The sequence below is a fragment of the Corvus kubaryi genome, unplaced genomic scaffold (genome assembly GCF_017639235.1).
Source record: "Corvus kubaryi isolate FWS band 111438036 unplaced genomic scaffold, C.kubaryi_AGA036_p1.0 137, whole genome shotgun sequence".
Classification (NCBI taxonomy): Eukaryota; Metazoa; Chordata; class Aves; order Passeriformes; family Corvidae; genus Corvus; species Corvus kubaryi.
The window spans coordinates 4,995,361-5,012,957 of NW_024580671.1; the positions used below are offsets into that span (position 1 = coordinate 4,995,361).

Genomic DNA, 17,597 nt, shown 5'->3' on the forward strand with positions numbered 1-17,597 from the left:
TCTGATCTTTGAAAAGCACTTTGAGACATTTGCATGGAGGGTGTGATGTCTCAGTGGCAGCAGTCCCACACTGAAGTCAGGAAGCATCTGGGCATCTGTACAAGTGCTGCGCTGGGACACAGAGCATGTTCTGTCCATGTGTGAAGTTATGTCTACAAACAAACATATTCCAAATAACATATATGAAGGCTAAATATGTATATGAAGATTGTAATTTGAACATCCTTTGTGTACTCCCAGTTAATCATAAGCTTTCATTAACTTCTTAGAGACTACTGAGAAGACAAATCTATTTTTCTGGAAGTAATTCTTGTACAAAAAAAGAGGTTCTGCCTTCATTTGTCTTAGTGGCTTGACTAGCTCTCTTACCTTCTCATTCGAGACCATCTTTAGAGACATTCTTTGTACTACTGCTCAGAAATTTCTCAAAAATATTGGGTGATCAGTAACATTTGAGTTGAAGTGCCTGTTTGGGTACTTGATTCTCAAGATATGAAATTAGAGATGGCCTCATAATTTACATTTGTTCCAGCTGAAACAATTTTACGCCACAGGCAAATTTTGTCAACTCATTAATCTGTTTTCTAGATCACTAATAAATGTTCATCTGCAGCACTGAACCTCTTTAGCACCTCACCCTTAATCATACACTATGTTGAAATTTGACCATTTAATCTTCATTTAATCCTTGAAAAGGACTCTGTGAGTCACTCTGATTACTTAATTTCCTTGATAGCCTTCCATCAGAGCTTTTATCTATCAGTGTCAGATCACAGTGTATAGCTGGAGAGGAGTAAGTGAAACTAAGAAGTTTGACGAAGCAGGGAGTTAAAGCCAATTAACAATTTAGCCACTTATTATTTATTTTGGAGAACTGGTTTTAGAATTCTTAAAACTGAGTTAAGCAATAGAGGCAACCTTGTATTTGAAAGAAGAAAATGTATAAAAGATGCTTCGAGTCTGACTGTTACAGGAAAAAACAAAAAGGGTGCCATGAAGAAAAAAAACATCCTGGGCAGTTTCGTGAACATTTCGAGCCATTCTGAGCAGGATGCAAGTTACTGAGGCTCAGTCTGTCTTTCACCACAACAAGTGGATGAGAATGTTTCTGACTAAGTGTGAAATAAATAACTTCAGTGTTGCATTCTGGGTTCCAACCTGTCAGGCTTTCCATCAGGATTAACAGCCAGGAATCCTCCTCCGTGTAATGAATGGTCCAAGGGAGAAGACAAATATAGATTGAGCTCAATCTGGAACTCTTCAATGACAGATCCATGTCGTGGTTTTGGAACAAATTCTTGGTGCCAGTGGGCACTGCTCCTTCTTAGGAAAGCCATTAAACCTTCTAGGCTAAGGTACGTGTTTGTGAACACAATGGATAACTGTCCCTGGGGTCAGGGGAAATGCAAGCAAGCTTAGGTCTGTGCAGGACTTTGGCGTAATCTTCATTAGGGGAGCAGAGACTATTTTGCCACTTTTGTGCATTGGTCTTTTGTTTATGAAGAAAACTATGTCAGCTCTGTTTGGTGCTATAGCATCAGTGTATCACCACCTACTGTGTGCTTGCTCTCTTTGTTGTAAGTAATAAGACAGTATACAAAGATCTGAAATTAAATGTGAGCTGTCAAACTGATGAGATTGGTTCTGTCAGAAGATGAAACTCTTAATTTGGCAAGGTAGGTGTATTTTTTTTTGGCTAAATGGCTGTTCAAAATCTCAGCATGTTATCACACAGTGCATGCATAGAACAAAAAGACTGTACTAGCTGTACCCTCCACTTTCACCCCAGAAGCATGGAAGAGCTATCTTCACTTCCTCAATTTATTTGGCCTCTTTATAAGCTCCATGAAGGACATCCAGATCATCCCCTAGTTTGTAGAACTTCCTTTTTTATCTTGAACACAGCATAATCTTGACATACATCTCTTTGTATGGCTTTTGTGTCTGCAAGTGTTGCTGCAGGTGTCAGTCACAAAGTAGTACACAGTGTCCTTTGTACCAGTTTGTCATATGCTTTTGGAACTACTTTTTGATGCAGTATTAAAAGTATTCTCTATATTGAAGATAAAGATTTAATGCTTATACAGCAAAGGTTATGGAGACTGCTTAAAAATGTTGGTGGTATGTCAAGGAGACCCCTTTTTCATGCTTTCTTTAATGCCTGGATTAACAACAGTGCTTGAACTGATACTGAAAATTGGGGCTGGACATGTATTGGTAGGTTCATGTTCTGAAAGGCAGGTCAGAATGTGTGAAACTAAACTGGCAGCCTGGAGTAGAAATGTTAAAGCATAAATAAATAAAAAAAGGCTATTAGAGTAATCAAAAATAAAATGTTTTAATTCTTGCTTTGCATAACCAACAGGCAATTAACTTTCATTGACTCAGGATGTGAAAAGTGATGGAGAGACAGATACTTTGCTTTGGTAACAGTCTGACAGTTGGGAAGAATGTTTTTCTTGACAGTTGATTAGAGGTTAAATGAGCTGAATAAAATTGGTAATTTTTGCTGCTTTCCCCACTTAATATAACAGCTATTATATGAAGCATTTTTCCTTACATTAGTTGTAATGACTGACTTTAACTGATTACCCTGTTGAAAGAACTGGTTTTGATTGACAAAGATGTCTTCTTGGTATTCTTGAGAGCTGTAAAAACGGCTGGTGCATATAGAACCTGCAATACCTTCTCCCTGCTGCCCCTTTTCCCTCTTATTTTAAGCACTTATTTAATGATCTTTAGTCTACAACAGGTTTAATTTTATGGTCAGCTTAGTGCTTGGATGTAAGTTAAAATATCCTATCTCTCTCTAAGTGAAAACTTCAACCACAGCTTTAGCACAATTGTGTGCAAGAGTACTGATGCGTAGGCAAGTGCTTGGGAGTTTTTGTCATGGTCATGTTTTGATAGAGGATGATGGTTTTCGAGGCAAATAATCAGGCTCCTGGGTAAACAAGGTAATAGTGCTTCATCTGCAATAGAAGTGCAGAATTCATCTACTGGAGCGCTGCTGGCTGCGACTTCTTACTGATGAAAGCAGCTTTTCACAGCCCCTCGAAACGTGCTGTGCTCTGTCACTTGTGACACTTCAAAATATGTGATTGTGTGAAAGTCCTGGAGTGAAATGTCTTTTCAAAATTTTGGATCAAAAGAGAAATGCCAGAACATCAACAGGAAATAAAACATTTTTATTGAATATCTGTGTAATATGTATGTTATTTTAACGACAATTGGAAAACTCTACTGTGGGAAGTCACTACACAAAGTGAAACAAAATATAAACCACCTCATCAAAAATGAAGGTAAAATACGGCTAAAGTTGTCAGCTCGCGGGCCACGAGCGATATGGCAGGATAAAACACCCCAAACATTTCTACAAGATACAGAGAAAACCCACACAGAGAAACACTCAAGCAGGCAGTAAATATACACAAAGGCAACTAGGATCTTTCTACAGCATCAGATTCTAATACTTCACACAGCTTTGTCAGAAAGGTACATGTGGCTTCTTTGAGGATGAGAAATGTCATCTTGGTCACATGGCAGGTTCAGTCTTTGAGAATCATTGTACCTTACAAACCAGTTCTAGGGTGACGTTCAGTCTGGCAGTGTAGGAAGAGAAAGCATTAAGAATACCTTAACACAATGAGTCAAGTCCTGGCACTTCGAACCTGCAGCTATCCTGAATGAATAACTGAAAGCTGGAGACCTTGAAGCTCTTAGGCTGGAAAGCTGACTGTCTACTTCTTCTCTTTGGTGGGGTTTGGTCCTTAAGGATAAGATTTTAAAATATTCCAGCTTGATGCTTTGCATGTATGTGCCTGTTTCTATCAGAAAATGTCTCGCTTGTGTTTTTTCTATGTTTCATGTAAAAATGAAAGAAAATGGATCTTGCTATTCTCACTTTTGGAGGTGGGGAGAGACACAGGCTTGTATTCTCCTCCCAGGACTTTGCTGCTGCTTTTACCCTCAAAGTACTGTAAAACAGGGGTGCTTGGCCATCCCTGCACTGACCACTGACTACTGTCACACCTCTCCCAGAAGCAGAGCCTTGAGGGAGGCTGTGGAATTTAGTTTTCAGTGCACAGTTCCCCGAATACATTCATCTTTGTTGTTTCAGTAGTTTCTCTTAGATACAGAAGATTGATAAGAACATTAATGGTTAATTCTCATGCCTCCCTCCGAAAGCAATAGCATTTCCATATTTCTAGGGTAGTTTGCATTACTGAAAATAATGAACTCTTCAAAGCATTATAAATATATTCACAGCTTGGAAAGATAAGCGAGGGGCCTCCAAGGATGGTACATGAGCTAGAAGTGATGCCCTGAATGACTTGATGAGATGGTACAGCGGAGGTGCCATGCTGGGGAGCTGTAAGATGACTCTAGGGGAAAGCAGCAGTGGGGAGGGTGGTTGGAAATGTAGAGTATTGCACAGGGCTTGACAAAATGCTGCGTGGTCAACCCATTCACTAGAGCATCCTTGTCCCCTGCATAGCTCTCCAGTTCTACATTGGTCCGTAATAACTGGAACTGCTTGTGCTATGCGTTCCTTCGGCAGTGCAGTAGAAGGGAATGGCAGTATTGTTACAATATCACTACGGAATAAATTGATTGCTATCCACTGAGAAAACTACATTTCTAAGCACACACGGCAGTCACAGTGATACACAGAGCAGTCTTTCAAGACTCTTATGGAATGACTAATAGCTTCATAATAGTGCCATTTACTACATAGTAACATTTAAAACATTTAAAAACTCCTCCTGAAACGAGCATCTAGTATACAGAAGAGGTTGCTTCAGTTTTCTAGAACTTGTTCTTTGTTTTCACTTTTTTTTTAAAGGACAAATTAAAACTTAAGTATAAATAGTATATAAAAGGTCACTAGCTGTTCTCTTTTGGCTTACTTTGAAGTGCATTTAGAACTATGGCTAAATTTTGTCATCTTCTGATGGGATTACAATACCGTCTGTTTACCATGAAACTATTTTGTATAATAAACTCACACGGCTGTGTCTAAAAAATATTCTGCATTCCTTCTAATCTGAGTTAGTATCATAAAATATTTTGTTACAAAGTCTAATGTGCAAACTCATTATAATGTGAAATCATGAATGGAATTCACAGTATGCAAATTTTGTATAAAGGTGATAATGGAGAGCTACTCTTGTTTTCATGGCAGCATTTTACTACTGCTGCATCTCCCTCTTCCCCCTCCCTGCACAACTTCTGCAGTGGTCTGTCTTTGTATGTTAGATGAAAGTGTTGCCTCCTATGGAACTGCTTCCTCAACTTTCAGTCTAAAGCCATTTCAGTCTGTTATGTGTTTGCTTTGGAATATATACAAAAAAATTATATCCTGGCTTCTGGCTACATCTCCATGAGGTCAGCCATGGAACTGCTCAAATCATGCTAAGTTGCCTGTGAAAGAAGTCTACCCAATTGGATTTGCCCCTCCAAGATTCACTGTGGACGTGAAGTGTGTTATTAGTATGGTCCAGTTGAAAGCTCAGATTTAAGTTGTCCTTTAAGATGTCAGTGTAACACTACTAGTGCCTTACAAGTTGGATATTTTTTTTTCTGGAATGCAGACGATACAATAGTTACCCTATAATATAGTATCAGCTCTCCTATATCTCAGTCAATTTACATAATTTAAAATAGAACATCTTATTAAAAACATCTAGATATACACAGATTAGGAAACGCTTACAACATACAAATACACAAACTAGAAATAAATTCTCAGCATACTGGTGTATATATACAACTGTGTGATACAATAAATAATTTCTGTCATGCTCTATCTACACATCATATTGCTTAAAAGAAGAGTAGTTCTGGGGCGGGCAGTGGTGAAATGAAGCGCCTTTAAAAGGCTCTCTACATTTAAATTTGTGCAAATTAAAATGGGAATTTAAAAGTACAACTGATCTGTGTCAGGAACACATGGCTGGAAATGAAAGGACCCATATTACTGAGGTATTTACAGATACTGGCTAAAGAGCACTATGTGGGCAAATGCAGAAAGGCTTCTTCATCTTCTTCTTTTTCTTCTTCATAATTTAATTTATTTTAATTTAATTTAATTTAATTTACTTCTTGACTGCCAGCATGGCATCTACCTCCTCCTCAGGCTGTAGGGTGTGCCACTGTGCAATGGGCCGCCGGGGGTTGGCCAGCATGTCTGACCAGTGCCGCAGCTCCGCGCCGGTGCTGTTGTAGCCCACAAAGACTTTCCCGATGGCATCGTTCTTGCCAATCTTGTCATAGTCCAAAACAGTCACAACAATTTGCACTTTCTGTAATGAGACAGAGAAAGAGCAGTGAACATGACAGTAAGGGGAAGGTTGGCAGGGATGAATGTGAGGACAGCCAGCCATGGAGAAGTCATGAAGGGGGAAGTGTGTGACAGCTGGAGTAGATTTCCCTAATGAGAAGCAAATTCAAACTTTTGTCTTTGCTTCTTGTGAGCCTTCCAAATAAAATTACGTTTACAACCTCCCTGTTAGCTTGAAACTTGCCCCCTTGCACTGAATAGCTGCATACGGAAATCGAGGTTGTTTTTCCTTTAACAGATTAACAACTTACAGGTAAGTTAATTCAAAACTTGTGTAATTTTACACCCTTATTATTTAAGTAAATAAGTTAGAAACATTTCTGAACTTTAGCTGTTACGTTTGCAATGCTGTACTCTATTCTGTTAGTTGCTTTTCTACTTCTGAACATCTCTTACCCAGCCATCCAGCATGCTAGTCAGGTATTTTCAGACACATTCAGAAGATAGCCTTTATGGTTATTATATACGTACACACAAACACATGTGTTCTCATCTCTGTGCATGTGTGTGTGCACTTGTGCAGACATACAAGCATGTGTGTATACTGTGTATATTCTGTGTATTTATAGGGAGGTCTAGAAAACAGGCTGGCTGCTTAAGGGGGTTGGAACGGATGTATAAACCCCCACTGTCTCAGGGCTCTGACACACTGGCACTGCCTATGACTGAGCTGATGCTGGAGTGCCAGTTCTGTAGGAATGGTGACCTCTGGCAAACAGGGTTAAACAAGTCCCACACAGTCTGTGCGAGCCCATCTGTCACAGCTCATAGACAATTTTCCATCCATTTAGGCTGGGGCACACTGGGAGGTGTTTGAGCCAGGCATTTATGTTTGTAGCTGTGTGCACATACACACAATTCCTCTCCTTTAGGTCTTTAATATTTGTCAAAGAGCATAAACAGCTATTCCTTCAGTTGAGTGGTGTTCTTTCCCAACAGCACCTAAGACTTTCACAGTCTTGGGCTGATTTTACTAAATTGTAAACACTTCTCCTTATAGAGCTTTATTGTTAAAGATGAACATACAGTTCTTTTCCTGATTCCAGTGTGAGCTTCCTGAATAGAAGAAATGCCCTGGAACACATTTTCAGAAAAATCTTCTGTTCTCTAGAATTACGTTTTTAAATTTCAAGCTTTAAATATATCTACAATCTGGACCTCTTACTAGAATAATTAATTTCAGGGCTTGTAATAGGATTATCTTTTAAAGTAGCAAGACCAGGGTCATGAGGTTTATTTTATGAAGTCCATTTTCTTACAGGATTGTACAATTCAGTGAGCCACAGAAGGAGATGATTCCAACAGGCACTAAAGTATTTATATAATTGTTAATGACAAAAGTATGCATCAAACTCAAGGTTTTCCCTCCACAGAGCACTCATGATAAAAGGCAATAACCCAAAGCAAGTATTTCTAGGTGCCAGAATTATGTTTCAGTGTTGCTGTTTGCAATACACTCACTTTTAATGGTACCTCCCCAAATGAACACTTATGTTTTAGATGCATGGTACAATCACAGATATAAAAAGTAAGCATGAGACCATTTTTTTGAGCTACAAAAAAAAGCTTGCCTGCTGTACCTAGAAGCTTGGGGGTTAGTTATTACTGGATTTTTAAAAAAATGTTAATCGTAAGATAAAAATGAGCACTGTAAATGAAAGACCCTTTTCCTTGCTCTATAAAGATGTAAGAACAGCCAGCTCAGATGATTAACTTGGAGATGATTCTCCCCTTGTGAACTCTGGACTAAACCTACAGAGAAATGTGAGTATCTCTTTGCCTTTGTACTGCATATTAAAGGAGTAACTGCATGGCAAAACCCAAGAGGTGTTAGTAGAAAGCACTGCCTCTCCTAATAAACACTTGTATTAGCAGTTTCCACGGTGTGATTAAGTCCTTTGGACTGAAAGGGCCTGAAGGCACCGCTGCCTACACAGGCAGTCTCTTTTGCATGTGGCAAAACACGTGCCTGATCTGCCCGTAGCAACAGGATTTGACTTCTCAGTGGTGTTCTCCCATTATCCTTGAAGACATCACTTTCTTTCCCTTAAGAGCCAAAACCCAATCACTCTAAAATTGTTGAAAATGTTAATGTTTGGCTCCTTTAAAATTACACAGATGTACTGCCATTGACCTGCTTTCCTTCCATGACCTCTCTTCATTCTCCAACAATCAAAAAACTTGTATAACCATTATTTTTTGACTGTGAAAGTTTGTTTAATGACTTTTATAGGAATTGCACAAAAGTCACAGTGATTCCTACCATATGAAGTCTAAATACCATTTAAAATATGTTTTTCTAATGATGAAATCACTTCAGTATCCATGATGAAGTAACTTCTAAACATAGTCTTTTATAGCTAACTCAAAATACTTTGGCAAATGACCAAAGTCCATAATTGCAGATTTAAAATCGGGGCAATACAGTCAAGTAGATAGCTAAAAAGTCATTCAACAAACTTATTAAAAAAAAAAAAAGGCAAAAATTTAAACACCTAAACCACAATACTTTCTAAATAAAGTATATCCACCCCAAAAAATGACTTGGGATTAGAAGGCAAAATGATCAAGTACCAAGAATGCCCCTAACCATGCCAAAGCTTTGATAGGGTAATTTGGAGGTAGCCATTCCAGCTCTTCAATCCTGTCCCTATTTGGAAATCAAGACATTCATTCCCTAAACTGCCACTTGATTTGATTCATCTTTTTTTGCCTCTGGGTCTTTGATCCTTGTTATGAGATCTTTCACAACCACACACCAGCTTTCATTAAAATCAAGGGAAATTAGCCCCCACTAGATTTCCCACTTTTTGATTCCTAGAGTCCACAGATACCTGTACATGCAGTAGAAATTCTAAATTGACTAGTCATGCATCCAAGTCACTGTTCCCATGCTTCACCTTGTCTAGTTTTATTATCTTTGTTAGTACCAAGTCAATAAAATGCAAGCACACAGTTTTACTTGAAACATAGGCCTTGGCTCCTGGGCTTCTCTCCAGCCCAACTGCTATCCAAATCCAAGATACAGAATGTGAAAACCATGTGTACCATGCTCTCACCTAATCAAGAGGGGGCTCCAAGCAAAGAGTTTTGTCCAAGCAATTTAAACCCATTAAAACTTTTCAACTACAAGTTTAAAAGCATGGCACCTAACTTATGCCATGACCTCCCTTAAAATTCACAAAAGGATGTATTCCCAGGCATTTTAAATTATGGTCATTTATATTGGGAGGCCTCTCCAAGGACACTTTCCCCACTCAGCTCCACCCAGAAAAGCTGTTGTATTGCTTAACATCTCCACAGTCCAGGGGCTCCATGGCCAGGTGAGAAGCCAGCATGCAGTTCTTTTCCCACATGGCTCCTGAGATGGTTAAAAAAAGCTTCTCTCTTGAGATAAAAGACTAGTTAACATCAAAAAAAGTTAATTCTCTCTCATGAGAGATGATTTGCCTCCCAGTAGCTCAAAGACAGGCAACTGAGTCCCTGAAAAAAACTACACGATGCTTTGTCCTGGTATTTCCCACTGCTAATGTAGGTGATTTTCATCTCACTGTGCTGATTTCTGAGGCCCTTAATTTTAGGTACTGAACTCTGGGAGTACCATCTGGACAACTACTGGGGCTCTCCTGAGGTGCTAAGAGAACAGGTACTGCAGTACTGACTGCCAAGATTCTCAAATGTCTTTTTCCAAGGGATGTAGGAATGACTGAAGAAATTTTCACAGTGTAGTGAGTAACTGAAAAAAAGCTGTGTATGAATTAGGTGTTTTACTTAAGAGGGGTGCTGCAGTGCTTTCATAAACAGGGCAAATAAATGCATAAGGAACACAAATTTAACTGATAATGCCAATTTATTATTTCAAATAATTTAGGGAAAAATGCTACATATGGCTTTTCTTTTATCCCTATACCTTTTTGCTGGCACATTCCTTTGCTATCTCCCTGTGGATTTTTTTTCCCCCCAAATCCATTTCTGTTAACAGAAAATGTCAGTTATCCATTTCTCACTGATGAATCAAAGCTTCATAAGTACTTCACATTTTATCATTTCCCTCTTGAAGCAGTAACACTCATCTAATGTAGCACAGGGCTGGCACCTAGGTGCTAATGAAGGCACGCACATGTGATAATTAACAAGATTCCTGTTAAATATTTATAAGGGCTGAGAAATGGAATGCAGAGGGAAGACAAAACACTGTTTGACATTACCTGAATTTGCTCAAATGGTACTTCAAAGCTGAAAGACTCATTGTAGTAGGGATTCAGAGTGTTCTTTTTAATTGTAGTCTTTTTCTTCTTCAGCCTCTTGCCATTCTGCATCAGATGGATCTTCACATAGGGATCTAAGCATTGAAGAGAAGAGGTAGAGCTAAGAAGGAGAGTTCAGTGTATTTTCTACAAATTTTTAATCCCATACATCTAAGAGTAGATTAAAAAAAAAAAAAAAAGACAACATCTACAGCTTGTATTTAAAAAAATTCTTAATTTCTATTACAGAAAAACTCCTCTACAATTGTGAAGTATTCCTGATGGAAAAAGGTACAAAGTATTTATTGCATCATCTCCTTAACATCATGAAGGCAGAGTAAATTCCACCTAACTTTGTTCCACAGCTCATTAACCATTGTGCAAGCATTTCTTAGCAATGGTTAGTGGGGTGGTTTTCCCAAGACCAGTGAGTGCTGCCAAATGCACACAGCAGGTACAGGGCTAGCGTGGCTGGATGCTGTGCAACCACCTGGCAACTACACCCATCACTCCAGGGGCAGGTGCTGCACCATGGTTTTCCTGTCCTCTGACCTCCCTGGTGAGCTGTGGCTGACAGGGTCCAGCAGGGTCCAGAGCTGTCTGGCAGGAAAGGACTCTGGCCCCCTCAACAGCAGCCCTCTGCCTTAGTGCTGCAAGCAGCCAGAGTCCAGTGGGGGCCACAGTGCTGGTATAAATTACAGATTGGCTTTGCCTCTCTCTGTTGAATTCTCATTGTCATTTCACACAACTCCTGGTCTGAGGTAACAGAACTCATTTGGTACCTAATCAGGCATTCCTTGCACAAGCAAAACTTTCCTGGACATTACAGTGCTGATGAGCTATCTTGGTGATGACACTTTCAATGGAAGTTTTGCCTGCTTACAAGAAGAGCACTGTGAGTCCTTAATCCATTACAAGAGCCATGATGCTGTTTGGAGACTGAACTAGCATTCTTCCATGGAGGTGGTAATTAGCAGCACCCTCACTGAGTTCAGCTATTTTTCTGTTTAGGCTTACCACGAAGCAACATTTGAGGCATCTCCCACTCATACTTTTCAACAACTTGTACAGTACTGTCACCAAAATTTGGGTAGGTACCTCTTTGGCTTTAGGCAGCTGAACTATGATGTAGATCAAGGCAAGCTCCCCTTGAGTGAGCTGGTAGGAGCTATATAAAATGCCTGCCAGACGTAAGTCATCTGCAGCATAAATAAGGGAGCCTGAATAATGCAAACTATCAAAGGAGAGGGCTTCCTTCTCTCCTGAGAAAAGGCTGGGGCTACAGAAGGACACATGAACACTGCACTTACTATGAGCAAACCATGCTTTACGATTCTGCAATGAAATTAATTATTAGAAGAGTAATTGCACTCTTCTACAGTCAAAATAAGTCTTTCTGTGGAAGACCTGGGTGTTCAGGACAGTTAAAGCTACTGGAATCACTTGATCACAGTCTACAGTTCCTCTGAAGGGAGCGTAATTTTGGTAGTAGATTCTTCAAGACAGTAGACAAGTGTATAAAAAGATCTAATGGCTGTGAGAAGGAACTAGAGAAATTCTAACTTAGAAATAGGCACATATTTTAGCAGTAAGACTGAAACAGCTGGAGTAGCTTCTCCAGTGGTGAACTCTGTTACAGAGGGTTAAGACTCCTTCTCCCTCAAAAGACTCAAAGTTCAAACAGAAATTAGATCTGGGTAGGTTAACGCTTCAGGCAAGATGGGAGTGTAAGGGTTCTTTGTGGCTGCACTATGTATGAATTAAGGAGTATCAAGTGAAGAGCAAAATGCTAGCAAAAAGCCAACAGAGGTCTATTTCTCTTTTAATACTGAGTTCAACATCACTGCACACAGGGTTTTGAAAATGGAAAGGAGGCGAATCAGGACTTCTTCAATATTAGTTGGTACTTGAGAAAAGCTTATCACTTTTCCCAAGGTTCCATGCAGAATGCAAAATTGTGCTAACTTCAAAATGATGGCTTAGGTATACCTAATATATACTAAGAAAGTTTAGTAGTCAATGAGTCAGTGGTAGAGTGTTAAGAAATGAGAACGAGATAAGATGCTGTAAAAATATAATTTGAGTTACTAGACTGGAAGGCTAAACAGGACAATAATACATTATTATTAAGGGAATTAGAACGAAATAATTTATTAAAATAAATGCAGGTGATATAAGCCAATTCTTTGCTGATCTGTGCCTTTGCACAGACAATACACACAGGTTTGATGATTATTCATATGTCCTTAAGGAACTGTACAGTAGGATTTATTAAGTGATGTAGAAATATTCCTATATTTATAACAAAATCCATATTTTGGAGAAGAATATTTTCAAACTAGAAATCAATGTATGTGAATGCTTGTACATCGACGAGTACGTTTGTTTTAAATTATTTGTTTCTACTGACTCTCTCTAGTTTCTATCTCCATGCTTGTATTAGAGCAAAACCTGACCCAGACAACTCACAGCCATGGGACAACCCCTACGAGATACGTTTCTGTGGTTTCTTTTTCATGTCCTGATCGGTTTTCTTCTGTTTGTCAGTCTGGGAAGTTGAGTTAGGCTCAGTCAAATGCCAGCTGTTTAGTAGGAAAGACCCAGTGGTGCCACTGTAGTGCAGAACTGAGTGGCAGAGGTACCAAATGGAGCACAGAATGGGGTATCACATGATAATCCAATTTTCTTTCATCTGAGCGTGAAACTGTCATGCTAATCCAAATACAAATCTATCACTTAACTGAAGCCATGTTCCTTCTTTTCTTGTTTCACAAGAAAGTATTAAATAAGTTTACGCATCACAAACATTTGAGCGTCCAGCTCAAGTAAGTGGATGGGCCATTAGAGATTGTGGCTGAGTTTATCCTCATTAGATGGTATATCCACTTCCTATTTTTTGAAGTATCCTGATCCTAACTAATTCGCCCCTCTCCTCATTCTTCTGTGCCCCATACATGAGCCCCTCCACCACTGCACTATCTTGAGTAACATTCTCCCATGTTCTGCAACATTAACTCCCTCAACTCCCCAGTAATCTGTTTGCTTGCACTCTACACAGAAAACCTGATACCTAAGCACAGACTTTCTTGTGACTTCATGAATAAATGTCTGAAAAGGACAGATTCTCTTCCACTAAATAACAGAAGCTGAACTGCTTGGAATCAATTACTGGAAGAAGGGATGATAATCAAAGAAAGCGGAGCCTCTGGGAAGTGCCAGTCTCCAGTCATTTTTGTGAGATAAAGTTTAGTGCTAATGGAAATGTTTCTCCTCTCTACTTGCAACATAACCTCAGTGCTGGCCCCATTACTCATGCTGAGTAATACTTTAACATGTAAATAGTCTCACTGAAGAACTGAGACTACTAAGGATGACAGAACTGATATTACAGCCCTGCAATGATAAATTGCCTGTTAAGTGCCTAGCCTGGTCATAAAGGGCAATGCCAATGAAAATAGGTAAGCATTTCTCTTTATGTACCCTGGATAGTTATCTCATTCCAGAGTAAATATCTATCTTTAGTCAAATAGATTGCACCCCAAAATATTAATTTCTCTTAATGGGTAAACATCACTGGTTTTTTTTACCAGTTTGATTCCTTTCAAGTAAACAGGGATCTAGAACCACATTATATCCATAGATATCTCTGGATGGACCACATCCATCTATGTGGAAGAAAAGATGTTGCACCCAGATGTCCCTCTGCTGAAGGAGACAGAATAGCTTTGTGTCTCTTGCTTAATAATTCATTTTAACAAGTGTGTGGGATTAAATAAAATTGTGCTATTTATTCCCTCATTAATGGTCTACCCAGGAATGCTAAAAAGATGTACAATTCACAACTAATTGTGCATTGTGGATTTTACAAAAATGTCTCAACGGAAGCTGGATGAACTGCTTTTAAAGTGTGGGGGGACCAGCTGACACGTTCTGTTTTCCTGAAGTTTGCAGTCAGATGCCAATATGTTACTTAAGAAGTAATCGACATGGTATGTAATATCAAGGCTTCTACAGCAATCTGGACCATGAGGCACATATATATACACGTAACTGGAACCCTCTTAAAATAATGACTAGTTACAGACATACTGTAGACAAGATGCACTTAGTTGTTAAAGAGATTTTACAAAAGCAAACTTTAAAAGGAAAAAATACTACAACTAAAAGAAGAATATTGTGGCAAAAAGACAGTATGTCAGGAAAAGGTAGAACTTGAGAATGACTGTTTTTCAAGATGAAAAATGTTAGAGGGGTAAGTAGCTAATGAAAAATCATTTTCCACATAGGTAGGAGAGAATTCAGCACACAAATTTCAATTTGTATGGATCTTCAGGAAAAAAAGCATCAACAACATATTCAGCTTGGGATGGTTTTACTACAATGGTTTATTCTGAATGCAAACAGAAGGACAGTGCCGATCCTTTTAAAAATAAAATCAAGGCTTCTGTAATCTAATCAAAATATGAAAAGTAAAGCACCTAGAAGTTGATAAATTTGAAAAATGCCACAGGGATAACACTAGAATTGATTGGGTGTGCAGTACAGTCCCAAAGCTGTGGGCAGGGGAAGCATAATTGTTTAAAGAAAAAAATCCCATGCAGGTCTGTGCAGTAGGATCGCAGAAAACCCTCTACAAGCCTTGAGAAAGCATAACGTGATTAACAGGAAAAAACGGAACCAGAACAAACTAGTCATAGATACAGCTGAATAGTTTCATATGACAAAACATTGTATAAGATGTTCTCAACTAAAATGTAGAAATGGAGAAGAAACACAGTGCCAGAACTGCCTCCAGCTGTATTTTTGTCTTCAAAATGTTCAGGACAACTGGGTGCTCATTAGCACGTGTTTTTTCCCATCAGAAGAAAATTTATGCGCAACCATGCCAAAGCTCAACATCATTGATATTTAGAGCAAAAGTGTCAGCAGACAGTGGAGTTTCCATTCCAGGAAGCAGAATGAATTCCTGAAGAGCTTGGAAATTGATTCAAGAGGTAAAGAAAATGAGGTTTGGAAATGCAGCTTTACAAAGAGCTGTGCAAATGCAGTTAGGACAGGGGTGACTTGCAGGGTGCATTGGTAGTTCCAGGCTAAAGAGCCACTCTCATCCTGCAACACAGCGGGGTGGAAAGCCAAGGAAAGACCAAGCCAGGGGCTTAGACCAGAGCTGAAGCAGGGTTGGATTCAATACTGCACCCTTAGCCTGTCCCCCTTCTGTGCCAACAGGCTTCAGGTGAAGTTCTCTTGGCAGGCAGTGGGGAGAACAGCCATTTAATACAGCAAACAGCTTCATTTTCTATAGAGACTGTACCTGAGATGGAGGCTGGCAGCAACACCTGCGTGCCTTTGGAGAGAAACAGCAGCACAGGCCAGAGTTGGGCTATGGAAAGCAGCAGGGCTCCAAGAGCAAAGCGAAACAGGAACAACTTTGCTGGGAGTTCCCACAGATTTGCTGATTTTTCCCAAGAATCATGGGACATGCTCCCTCTGTGGGCATAGAAACCCTTCCTCCCAAGGGAGAGGGACAATTCACACGATGCCTGTGGCATCCAGGCCATGGATAATTTCCCCCGATTTTTTTCTTCTGTATATTCGTGTTTGGATGAGAGAGGATAAAAAAAAGTCTCTGAAGTAATGAGTTTAGAGTGGTACTCTGCCTGGGTTTTCTGAGCTAGTATTTTTTCAGGTGAATGGAAAGCTTTGAATGGGAAGGAAAGCCAGAGGGGGGAAAAAACAATATATGGTACAATGACTAAGAAGAAGCACAAGTACCTTCTAAACTGCATAAAAATTATAGTTTATATTCACTGACACAAGCTGTTGGGCCTTCTACCTTCCTCCACAAATGAGCAAATTAAAGTTAGGACATTATTTTTAAGGAGCAGCTGATGTCCCAAGAGAAATACTGGAAAACATTCTCAAATTGCAAACAATCCTCTTGGGATAAACTATATGGTTTGCAAGGTTTCTTAAAATCAGATTTCCTGAAAAACAGGACTTACTTTCTTTTTAAAGTTGATTAGCTACATAATGTCCAATCCTCAGCTAATGCTGATATTTTGGTACTCTCATCACACTTTCCATAACCCCATGAGGCTGGCTGCAGATTACTTGATTTTATGGGCCAAGTCTGTGTAGCCAGTACTTGAGAGAGAGGTGAGTACCAAAAAGTATTTGCTTTAGGTTCCTGTGCAGAGTCTATGCCAGTCCTGACCCCAGCAAATCACATTTTAAAATTCCTTTTACTAAGGAGGCTGAGGATTGAGGGGTGGAGATGCTCCCAACACCACCCAGTAGGTCATGAATGGAGTTGAGAAGTTGTAAATAGTCCAGATGGGCCATGACAGCTGCGAACAGTTTAACCCTAAAAAACTTGTATCACACTTGCCAGTGTCTGTCTATGCCATGGAGGGATGCTCCAGAGCCAGTGCACACACACAAATCATATTATATATTGCAGTGCAACAGGTTAGATGACTTTGGATTACATACTTCCACCAGCATCTTTAAAAGAAGATACTGTAAGACTGGGTAATTTATAAATGAAAACATTTGCAATTTTATACTCAATAATATTAGACAGATTCTCATAGGAATAATGGAGTCCAGGAATCCATTTACAGTGGGAAAGAAGGGGTTGGTACTTAAAGAAGCAACAACAGCCTGCCTAGAATGAAAAGAGTTAAATGGAGAGTGTAGCAAGGCAGTCTCAAAATACCAACTCTTCACTGGTGCGCAGTTATACGAACATCAAGTTACTACTGAAATGCTGAATTCAGAGAACCAGGGAGCTTTGGGAAGAAGGAGGTGCTGTAAAACCAACAATTCCCTCACCCAAGAATCCCAAACTGAGGTTGCTGAACATGTAGAGCTGACAGTGGAAACATAAATGTTCTCAGTGGTCTAAGGGCTATTCAGCCAGCTCTTGAGTCTGCAATTCCACCCACAGTGCTTCCAACTGGAACATAACAACAAATGTTACAGTGCCAGATGGGGAAAGTAGCAGA

At 39.5% G+C, this 17,597-nt stretch overlaps 1 protein-coding gene across 6 annotated transcripts in view; it reads right to left on the reverse strand.

Annotated features, from left to right (window-relative positions):
* Positions 1-3,167: 3,167 nt before the first annotated feature.
* Positions 3,168-17,597, reverse strand: part of SYT1 (synaptotagmin 1) — a 337,561-nt gene continuing 323,131 nt past the window's right edge. For all 6 annotated transcript variants that reach the window (XM_042017689.1, XM_042017690.1, XM_042017687.1 and 3 more), the window contains 2 exons: positions 10,552-10,685; positions 3,168-6,305 (listed from right to left, as the gene is read on the reverse strand). In XM_042017689.1, the coding sequence (XP_041873623.1) occupies positions 6,099-6,305; positions 10,552-10,685 (341 nt within the window). In that variant the 3' untranslated portion in view covers positions 3,168-6,098. The remainder of the gene's footprint in view (positions 6,306-10,551; positions 10,686-17,597) is intronic.